This window comes from Mesocricetus auratus, unplaced genomic scaffold (genome assembly GCF_017639785.1).
Source record: "Mesocricetus auratus isolate SY011 unplaced genomic scaffold, BCM_Maur_2.0 Super-Scaffold_6730, whole genome shotgun sequence".
Taxonomy (NCBI): domain Eukaryota; kingdom Metazoa; phylum Chordata; class Mammalia; order Rodentia; family Cricetidae; genus Mesocricetus; species Mesocricetus auratus.
Genome location: NW_024429184.1, coordinates 64588473 through 64600014, shown reverse-complemented (window position 1 = coordinate 64600014; position 11542 = coordinate 64588473). Strand labels below are relative to the sequence as shown.

The following is an 11542-nucleotide window of genomic DNA, read 5'->3' as shown; positions in this document are numbered from 1 at the left end:
AATGTAATTGATTAGCTGTTTTTGAATATCATAAAAGACAATGTGTTCATTTAGAATGATCTAACAATTATCCTTGTCACTACCTTACAAGCTAGATCCTATCCCATATTGAGGAGTTGAAATTCATTATCAAAATGACTCTTGGTATGAACAAACTCAAAGTAAAGGGAAATGAAATACTTGGAATATTGGTAGGCAGGATTTATATGTTTAAAATACTATAGAGGTTCAAGCTCACATGTTGTTTTACTTGCTAGTTTTTACCTTGAATAAGCTATTTATTTGCTGAGTGTCTCTGTTTCTTCATCTGGAAAAGATGCGGAAAATGAAAACCCCTACTTCTTGACAGTATCTCCAGGATTAAATGCATTAGTTCAGCAGAGAAAGTTCTGTGACTATGTTCAGTGCTTGGTAGATGTGGCATTTGTACCAGGTCAGGCAGAAATGAAGAAAACACTCTGTTCACTCCCCTTGAATAGTCAGATTGTCCTCAGGTGCTGTGTTCTTTGTGAAGGCACTTGGTCCTGTACAAAGTAAGAAGGTAAAAATCATCAAGGAAAGGTAGGACTATGCTTCAGAGCTCAAGAGTCTCATTTCAACAGGGAATGGCTCTGTTGTCTGGCCTCCCTCTTAAGTCAGTTTCAAGAGGTCACTTTGCTTGTTCTTCTGACTTGGGTCAATTGGACTTCACCAACCTTCCCTGTCTTTCATTGAAAATCATTTGTTTAAGGAGCTGTGCAAGGTGTCTTACAAATGGAATTAGACAAGGGCTTTAGCACACTCTATAAATTGGATTCTGTAAGCTTGTAAATTATGCTGACAGGCATTCCCAGAGCACAATGAGGTCAATCCAACCTCACTAAAAATGGCCTTTTGTGCTGTATACAAGCCAAAAGTGGGGAAAGGATCCTAAAGATGCCAAATTAATGTGGACAGAAAAAACTTGTTAAATTCAATCCAAGACCAGGATTAAATTTCAATAAATCTTTTAAAAATATTTATTTTTATAATTTTTAATTATGTTTATGCATGCCTGCCAGAAGGATCAAAGCACTCTGGGGCTGGAGTTGCAGGTATTTGTGAACAGTCTGCCACTGAATGTAGGAACCAGACTCTTGTTTTTGGAAGAACTACAAGACCTCCCAACAGCAAAGCCATTTCTCCAGCCACCTAGTCTACCCTAAAGGGACTTAGTGATCAAAATTATTAAGTAGCAGAGTAACTTCCCATCACCCACAAGACATATCACTCCTAAGAAGATATTTGAGAGTTTAGAGAGCTGAATGAAGGTGATGATGACTGTGTTTTTTACTTCATGTGATTCTCATCTGTGTTCATCCCCATGCTTCTCCAACACTAGCCTGTTGCAATTCAATGCACTTTTACATGATAGTTTTTAATGTTGAAGCTTGACATTTCCTCCCAATCTCATTCCTCCAGTCTCAGCTAGGAGACCGAACATTTACTCTTCTAACACCGTGTATGGATACTATCTTCTTTTTGAAACATTCATTGAGGGCACCAGACACAACAATCCTCACAGGATCACTAGGAAAAACTGTAGTCCCAGTATGTGTCTCTTTCCCCCTGTGTTAGCACACCGCCATCTGTGCGGGTGTCAGTTATATCAACAGGACTGAAAACCAGAGGACAAACGAAGGACCTTTTGCCTTTGAAGTTTTCATTTTCATATAATGTCTACTATGGAGAAGCTGTGCAAAAAAATACTTCCAGTAGCAATAATGTCAAATTTCTTGAGAAATGGAAAGAACCACGCTTTGGGGTGGAGGGTAGCATTTGATGTAGGACCAGAGAAACTTTGAAAATGTCTCAGTTACATAAGTTTGGGATATTTGGAGATAGCACACTTGTTAGAGTGTCAATGGTTCTTCATCAGTGTATAAGCCTTTGCCAGACCAAGCCTTGTCTTTTCTGGTCAAGACTCCTGATGCTTGGTACTCCTGGGCTTGGTGAAGACTGATTCTTTATATCAATCATTTTATTTAAAGAAAAGATATTCTTCATATCTCTTAGAGGGAAACAATGTACTTTGGGGAAGGTCCTGTCCTGATATTGAAGTACAATGTAGGATTGCACTTGGGTGGGTCTTAACATATTTCATATAAATATTGGAATTCACCTTGTATATTCAATATCTCCTGAGCATACTAAGAAGTACATAAATTACTTTGAACTGTAACAGAAAATATGTGACACCTAACCCTTGACACCTCACTGCTGTTTATTCCTGCAGGCTCCTAGCAGGTCATCCCAGGTTGATTGCAAAAGTAACAGTTTGGGCATCTTTCCACCCCAAGTCATGTCTGCTTCAGGCTATCAGTGGCAAATAATATCCGGCCCCCCTGGTAGATTTCTTATATGTGAATTATTAAAGGTAATTACTATAATACTTCTTGAAATGATCCATTCTGATCGTGACTATTGCACATTGCCAGGATATTTTAAAATAGAGAGAGAGGCTTGGACAGCAGTAAAGACACGAGTCACAAAAATCTGGAACACAGTGGGAAGAAGAAAGAAGCAATCTATAATGTAGCCGTCGGCTTTTAGGCAACCATTTCATATTACTGTAGAGACAACGAGCAGCTTTGTATAAATGTTCGGTTTGGCAATACATAATGGTTTGGAACCAGGAAAATGTCTTCAAGGCTTCAGTGTTTTATATCGCATTTTAAAAAAATTACAAAAAAAAAAAGAAAAAGAAAAAGAGGAACTCTACGGAGAACTCTGTGCTATCTGTAGATCTTCAATTTGAAAATCCCTGCCTAATAAGAAGGCATTAGGTAAAAGTGAAGTGCTCAAGAGGTATCTGAAAAAGCACTGCTAGAAGGAATCTCCTCCAGAGTTTCTGAGCCCTAGCTAGAGGCACAACAGACAGAATGGAAGGCGTGGGCAGAAAAGCAAACTTGGAAGCAGAGAGCTATTGGTTCGCTTTTGTTTCATCTCCCAACCAAATGCCCAAGGGTTGCTTCCAGCCTTTGGGTGTAAGCACTCTGAGAATTTTCAACGAGTTCTCAGGCTATAACGCTAGTTAACTTGCTCAAGGCCAGGGCAGATATCTTTTTCTTCGTCATTTTTTTTTAAAGCTAAAGCAACTTTGTTTTCACAGCAAAACCCTCCCACTAATTTTCAAGTCTGGCTTTCTCTCATCACCAGCTAGTGAAGACAGAGCACGTGCCCAGGAGAAAATCACCCTGGGTGTTGAGGACCATCCTCTTTGGAACTGTGATTGTAGCTGCCAAGGAGTAGCCAACAAGCACTAGATTTATGTGCACTTTGAAAGAAGCACCTTTACTATTGGCTTTTTGAGCGGCCCTGTCGCTAGGGAGCTAGCACCGCCTCGGGGAGCAGCCTGGGTACACACCGTGGCGCGCTTTGGGCGGCTCCGCGTGTTGTTGCCCCTGCGGCCCCACGCTCTCCCCAAGCTGGGCTCCCAGAGACGCTGTACAGACACTCGCCTCTGGCCACCGGCTCCAGCTGCTGCCGCCCAGAGGACAGAAGAGCCTCTGCCCGCGATTTCCCCGCGGCGGCAGCGCTGCGGAAAGCGGAGCCCCTGGGTGCGAGCTGCAGGATCCGATGGAGTTCTCCCGTCGCCTCGGAGTTGCCTGAGTTGGCAGAGCCTCGCTAGGGTTCCCGGCTTTCCGCTCCCTGCTCTCTTCGGGCTTGCCGCTTACCGCTCACCCGGTGGCTGCCCACGGCTGTGCCAGGGAAGCCAGGCTCCAGAGCTCCTATCCCGGGTCCATTTGGGGGCAAAGGAGGGCTGTCCCCAGCCAAGGCGTACTGTCTTCTCTCAGCCAACCCATCCTTTTTCTCCATGGCGTCTCGTCAACAAACCCGAATCCAGGCTTACCTGGAGAAAAACAAGATCGGACCTCTGTTTGAGGTAAGGAACCCTGATGGGGAACGATCCCGCTGTCTTTGGGGGGAGGGGTGCAGAAATAAAATCAGAATCCCCCTAAGTTAAAGTAGGGTGCAGAGCAAATGCGCCGGAGTGGGAGCCCTGTCCGGCTAGCTGTTCTGGAACGTGGCCGGGCGGGCACCTGGCCAGTTACCTGAATGCAGACAGGTGAGCTCTGGAGGGTCCAACCTTAGCCTAGCAGGACAATTGGAGCCATTTCGACTGTCCTGCATCTGGTAGCCATATGGTAGGACTCACACAGGGTGAGACAGGCAGTTCGGGTGTACATCTTCAGACTATCTTACACACACACACACACACACACACACACACACACACACACACACACACCTGGAATTCACACTATCTTTCTCATGTAGAGAACCTGAAAAGGTGGGAAAGAATATGTTAAACCAGAGGGAAGCTGGTCCATTGGGAACCTGATATTGATCAGTGGCTGAAACTGGAGCCCTTTGCACAGAGAAGGAAAGGAGCAGAGAACGGTTTTAGGAAAGCATGCTGCTTTTCTGAGAGGAGACTATTTTGAGTTGTTTTCTTTTGCCTTCAAATGACAGAAACACAGGGGAGGAAAAAGAGCGGGAGCAAGAGGAAAAATGCGACCTAGGGGCAGAAAACGGGGTAGTCTTTAAGAGTCCCCAGGTTGCTGGAGTGCGGGCTGGGTGTTGGAGGTTGCAGGGTGGGGCCAGGTATTCGGGTGCCAAGGCTCACCAGGGAGGCTCGCCACAGCTTCCTCATTCTCTGGTTCACTATCCTAGAGGAGAGCCAAAGGAGGAACCTTCCCCCCTCCCCCAACACACACACCTGAAAAGCAGCTGCAGATCCCTGAGATTGAAGAGCTGGGAAGAAAGGGGAGAAGGGGAATTGGTATCTGGGAATGGAGCAGATTCTTGGAGACCAGAGAGGCAGAGATCTGCAGAGAGAGAAAGAAGAGAGAGAGAGGGATGTGAATTAATGTCTCTGCTTGAAAGCGCTCCGTGTGTGTGTGTGTGTGTGTGTGTGTGTGTGTAGTAGATTTTTCACCCCCCTGGGGAGGACAGATTGTAAATAAGTAAGCTTTGTGAAATCCTGAAGTGTACCTGCCCAACCTTAAGTTAATGTGGTTAATAGCTTGAAAAGTCTAAGTATTGTTTGTACGGAAACTCTGTTAAAGGGGCTGCAAAGTCTTATGGCTCTTACTCTCTCTCTCTCTCTCTCTCTCTCTCTCTCTCTCTCTCTCTCTCTCTCTCTCTCTCTCTCTCTCTCTCTCTTCCAAAATGTTGGCAAAGGGAATTTTACTTCTGCTAAATCGGTATTCTACAGTAATATGACTCACTAGAATCATTTCTTCATCCTTAGTGAGTGTAATGATCATAAATTACTCATGGCCTAACATCGCTAAAATACAGAAAGGTAGAAGCAGAATATCAAATAGTATATAAATTGCACCAAAATAATCACAATCCTGGAATAAAAGCACAATTAGCCACAGAAAAACAAGTGAATTTCTTTTAGTAGAAACCCTTCTGACTCATCTTAAAAATCCTCTTGTTCTTTCCAAGTGATAATAATGGAATTAACTTTGTACATAATTAGGGAATAGGCTCAGCTTGATATTTATGAGTTGTCTCCTCCCCTTCCATGCTCTGAAGCTAATTCCCCACTGAAGAGTTTTAAGTGACAGAGGACATTGTTTCACGAAAGGTTTCTCTTCCCACCCAAACCCCACAAAACTCTATGCCTTGTATTTTACTGAATGCACATTACATAATCCCCATTAGCTTGTATTGAAATGATGAGGAGTTCATTTTTAAGGATTGATGCGCACCTTCCATAACTGAAGAGAGAAAAAAGCATAGTAAGTTCTCTGCTAAGAGCAGGGTAGGCACAGACTCTCAGGAATAAAGCTTGGCTCTGAGAGTAGAACATCACACACACAGGTCTCAGTAATTTGCAATCTACTTCTTCTCAAAATAGAGAGCTGGTATAGAAGTCAGATGTAGTGGGCTATGCTTGTCATATTTGCTCTTGTGGGACTGCAGCAAGATGATCCCCATGGTGGACAGGTCAGTCTGAGCTACACAAAGAGTTAGTCTGGGCTCCAGAGCAATACCTGTCACAAATACCACAAACTCCCAAACTAACCAAACCAAACCAAGAAAGCACCGAGTGCAGAAATACCATCTATGAGAATTCTTGTGACTCAGTGATTCTCAGAAATGACTGGGAAGCTCAGTGGAGGCTTCCAGGATGTGAGCTATCAAGAGTAGTACAATGGATCGCTACGATTTTAAGAAATAATAATGTAAGTATAAAATTTCCTTTGACAAACCACCAATTAAAATAGGCAGCTCCCATTTTTATAGCCCACAATGTTGTCTGGAGGCCCAAGGATTAATGATACAGAATTCTTAATTTGTCAAAACATTCAGTGTATGAAAATGTATTCCAACGGTAGCTTTTTATGTGGGTAATATCCTGAATGAGGATGTCAGTTTGGAGGTCTGGTTTATCTATGGAACCGATGGTAGTGGATCAGTATTTATCCCTAGTACACGAATGGACTTTGGGAGGCCTGGGATACTCTCTCAGCCTAGACACACGCGAGAGGATCTAGGCCCTGCTCCAAATGATATGACAGACTTTGAAGATTCTTTCACGGAAGGCCTCACCCTCCCTAGGGAGCAGAAAGGGGATAGGATAGGAGCTTGATGGGGTACGGGGGAGGAGGGGAGGGATAGGGACCTGGGATTGACATTTAAACAAGTTTGTTTCTGATTTAAATTAAAAAAAGGGAAAAAAGAGTTCTGAGTGATGATATTTTAAAAGATTATAAACACATGTAAGATGAAAATGACTTGCATTCTATCAACTCTGAAATTTAAGTATCATGTAATAATTTGTTTCCCTTTGGCTTATTAAAGGCAAGCAAGCAGTGACTGGCCTGGACATTTGATTCATAAGGAGTGTTTCACAGAGCTGTGATACCTTAGAACTGTGATTTTGCTTACTTTAAAATTTACATCTGAGTTCTTATTTAACTGGCAAGGTATAAAATGGTTCATCTCCCACAAAAGTGGAGTAGTCTTATAATGTATTAAAATGTGTGGTGTGAAAACAAGAGTTGTGTCTAACCCCAAGGCCAGCATGTTAACATCTTGAAAAAATTCAACATTTAGAAATTCTGACCAGAATTGTCTGATATTTACCTGCTTAAGGAATCGAAGTGGTCCCCTTTGTCTCTAGTAGAAACCATTTAACTTAGTTCCTGAGAGATTATGTGATGTGGAGCACCAAAATGCCTCATTCATCATACAAAGAGCTATGCAACTTTTAGCTTTATCCTCACCAATTAAACTCACTGTATTTCTTCGAATGTGATCTAACTCTTTCCAAGTAGCATGAGGTCACTCTCTCCTCATGTTTATACTTCACTGTCCTACTACTTTCATGGCCTAAATTTGTATGAACTGATTTGCTGCACACAGGATAAGCTGGACTCCTGACCAGATCTGGGGCATCGCAGGACCCATCTTTGTATATTATACTGTAGTACTGCTTGCTCATCTTTGGTACTTACAAATGGAAGCCCAAACTCCAATCCTTCCCAAGTTCATGACTTCCCTTTGTTAATATCAGTTATAGTATGAAAAGCATACCTTGCTCTTATTTGGGGAGCTGTCCTGGATGTGCAGACATACACATGGCAATGATGGCTGTGGTTGTCATATGGCTGTATAAGGTACAGAATGATACAAGTCACTCTTTGTTAAACACAAGAGGTGAGCACCATGCCCACATAATTCTGAAAGATTAATGTAAAAAGTGTAATTTTAGTAAAATGTTTCCAGGGGAGAAGTCATAAAAATACCAGCTTGATAATTAGAAAGTCTTCAAGTTAATGATAAGCCAATACGTTTTTGGAGCAACTCTTATCAGAGTCCCTCCCCCAACTTTTTTTTTGTTTTTGTTTTGTTTTTCGAGACAGGGTTTCTCTATGGCTTTGGAGGCTGTCCTGGAACTCGCTCTGTAGACCAGGCTGGCCTCGAACTCACAGAGATCCACCTGCCTCTGCCTCCCGAGTGCTGGGATTAAAGGCATGTGCCACCAACGCCCGGCTCCTCCCCCAACTTTTTGAAGTGATAAATTTATTTTAATCTTTATAATCCTGGAACAGTTAGAGAATCATAGGTAAGATAAGATATTCATTTAAATAAACTTTTTCTAAGTCAAAGTACATTTCTATTGATTGACCTTAAAAATGATCTTCAAAATGTTTTTTGACATGTTTTAGGTTATTAATCCCTTTAGTTTTCATTTATATATCATTGTGTCTTCTTTTCAATTATAAGGAAATAAAATGACTCCAAAATGAAATAGTGCTGATGATGTAGCCCAGTGGAAAAGTACTTGCCTTTTGTACACAAGGTCTGTACTCAAGCCTCAGCACTCCTATCCTCAACAAAATAAGCTAAAAGTCAACCAAAAACTTACACAAAACAAACTAAACTACAAATGTCTTAACTTTAAAAATAACAAAAGATATGCACAGAAGATATTATTAACATATTTGAAGAAGTAAGTAATGTCTCTGGGGGCTGGAGAGATGGCTCAGAGGTTAAGAGCACTAGTTGCTCTTCCAGAGGCTCTGAGTTCAATTCCCAGCAACCACATGGTGGCTCACAACCATCTGTAATGAGATCTGGTGCCCTCCCTGGCTTGCATGAATACATGCAGGCAGAAAGCTGTATACACAGTAATAAATAAATCTTTAAAAAAAAGTAATGTCTCAGTGTTTGAAAGTCTCTTCTAGGAGTCTATGACGAATGGAAATATAGGGCTTTGGAAATAATCCGGGCCCATTTATTTCCTTAATATTTAAATTAACAGATATCAGGCAGAATCATGCAATGAACACAGTGGGGCAGGTGGCCTTAGGACTACATGAAAAAGATTCACGGACTCAGTGGAGCAATTCCTTGGCAAGATCAGAATATATTTTTCTGTATGAGGTAATGCAGGCATTGAGAAAAGAAAACCATGCAAGCCATTTTTCTCCATGATGAAGATGTAAATCATATATTAAGAGTGGAGAAAAGCTTGAATGTTAGGATGGAGTTGCAGGTATCATGTAATCTCATGACTTTCAATAACAAACTTGAAGATTTTACTTATGCTAAGGTGTCTGTACCACATTTATATCCTTATACACATATCTTTACATAATGTCTACTGTGAGAATCTGGGAATAACAACACCTGAGTAACAATGAATACACTCAGTACCAGGATTGTGATGTCTGAATATCCTTCCGTACTAGAAGAACTAGATGGGCTAGAGAGATGGCTCAGTGTCTAAGAGCACTGGCTGCTCTTCCAGAAGTCCTGTGTTCACATGGCAGCTCATAACTGTCTGTTGCTTCAGGTCTAGAGTATCCAACATCTGCACACAGACATAAATGCAGGCAAAACACCAATGCATATGAAATGAAAATAAGTAAAATTTAAAAAATGAAGAAGAACCAGATATTCCTGAAGGAAATGTTGATCTCAGGTTTGTGGAAGATGAGTGGATTTGGGGTGTCTTATACCAGAAAGCAGTACAAAAAGAGTGGTGAGGTTGCCATGAAGACAGAGAAACTGGTTTGAGGAGGTTCCAAGCCAGAGTCAAATGCAGATCCAAATATATAACTAAACTAACAGTTTACCATAATGGATAAAATAGAATATTTTATCCCACTAAGATTTAATGTGTTTAATTCATGGAGGAAGAGAAAGGTTAACCAGCAGAATGCCAGTAAGTAATATTTGAAGTAGTAATGGAAGGAGAAAATCGCTATTTCATAATCCAGGCAAGAAAAATAATCATTGCTGAAACTGTTAAGTGAAAGTTGAATGAATGGTGAGATGTTGCGCATTCACTAGGCATTTTGCCACAAAATATTTATTAATTATAAATGGAAAGGTAATCTTCTAGTAAAGAAACCTGGCACACACAATTTCCTTCAAGTAATAATGTTTCTAACCAGCTGGCAAAGATCTTGTGCACTGTGTAGATTGACATCATGGATAGGAAGGGAAAGCCTACTCAATGACTGACTGGCCTTAGGCAGGGGCCAGATTTACAGCCACGAGGTTGTGGTGTCTGAAGCCACTGATCTTAAAGATTTTACAGTTGTCTGACACTCTTCTAATGACCAGGAGGCCATACCAATTCATTGGTTCATCACTGCATTCTGTTTAACCATAGTTTTCTACACTTTCTATTTCTGCTTCTCTCCCTTGTTGTTACACTGGCCCCGCCTCAAAATGCTCACCTTCCTTCTCTTTAGCAGTCAAGCAGCGAACCAGATTCCTGCTTTTTCACTTCAGCCTGGAGATCGCATTGCTGTGCCTCAACGATGCAGTAGTGTCCAGTGCTCAGTTGGGTAATGGGGTTCACTCCAAGAAGCAAGACTCAGGGTCAGCAGGGGATGCCGGGGACCCAAAGAGCATGTGAGAAGCTCAGAATCCAGAGTTCTCAGTACTGAGTTTATATTAAAGACAATTACTTGGAAAGATCTATACAATCCGAGTTCCTGCTCTTCTCTCTCTCTCTCTCTCTCTCTCTCTCTCTCTCTCTCTCTCTCTCTCTCTCTCTCTCTCTCTCTCTCCCTCCCTCTCTCAAAAACAGAACAAAACAAAAAACGAAAATCAAAACAAAATATAGCAAAGTGGTGAAAATCTGGAAGGAGCGTTGTGGGGTTGAAGGACTATGATTAAAATATTTTGCATGGGAAAACATTTTAATAAATGAAATGAAGTTCACACCCATGTTATGGAGTGGAGCACTGTACTTCCTCATGTCTCTCTATCAAAAAACTTAGTATCATAGCTAACATTGCATAAATGTAAAAAGTTCCATACAATAATTAAACCATGTTTAGAAGAAAATAGAATGTTATTCTTAACAGATTACCAGAGATACCAAACACAAGGGAGTAGAGATAGAAAACTATATAGGAACATTCCAAGAGCCTTGGGGTAGAAATGTCTATGCAGATCATTACCCTCTGTCCTCAGTACGCCTAAGACCAGTGTTCTCTTAGAAGCAGAAAGTGTTTCTTTTGCAGATAGGCTGCTAGCAGCACTAATCTTTGCTATATCCAAAAAATATCAATAAATCCTTAAATTTAGGAATTGAAAGGTTGTACACTTCTCTAAAAACAAATCTTACAGATACTCCAGCTATCCATAAAAATATCACACAACACTGCAGTATATTTACACTACATGATGCAAATTACTGAAGGAATCGTGATTTTTGAAATTGTGTTCTATTAAATATGAATGTATTATTCACTTTGATGTCAAATATAGTTACCCTTATTAGCACTAGTGGATTTTTTAAATTGGAAGTTTGTTTAAATGTATCATAAATTAAAGATACTCTTTTTGAGAATAGATTACCTCACTTAAAACAATTTGAGATCTATCCATTTTCTGGCAAATTTCAAAGTTTCGTCATCTTTCTCTTTTTTTTTCTTTTTTTTGGGGGGGTTTCAAGATAGGGTTTCTCTATTGTTTTGGAACTCGCTCTGTAGACCATGGTGTTCTCAAACTCACAGAGATCTACCTGCCTATGCCA

At 41.1% G+C, this 11542-nt stretch overlaps 1 protein-coding gene across 4 annotated transcripts in view; it reads left to right on the top strand.

Moving 5' to 3' along the window:
- The first annotated feature begins 3037 nt into the window (after positions 1-3037).
- Positions 3038-11542, top strand: part of CUNH8orf34 (chromosome unknown C8orf34 homolog) — a 383946-nt gene continuing 375441 nt past the window's right edge. For 3 of the 4 annotated variants that reach the window (XM_040741438.1, XM_005066755.4, XM_021225250.2), the window contains exon 1: positions 3042-3904. In XM_040741438.1, coding sequence (XP_040597372.1) covers positions 3836-3904 — 69 coding nt within the window. In that variant the 5' untranslated portion in view covers positions 3042-3835. Of the gene's footprint in view, positions 3905-11542 lie in introns of all 4 variants that reach the window. The other variant, XM_040741439.1, reaches the window with a different exon arrangement.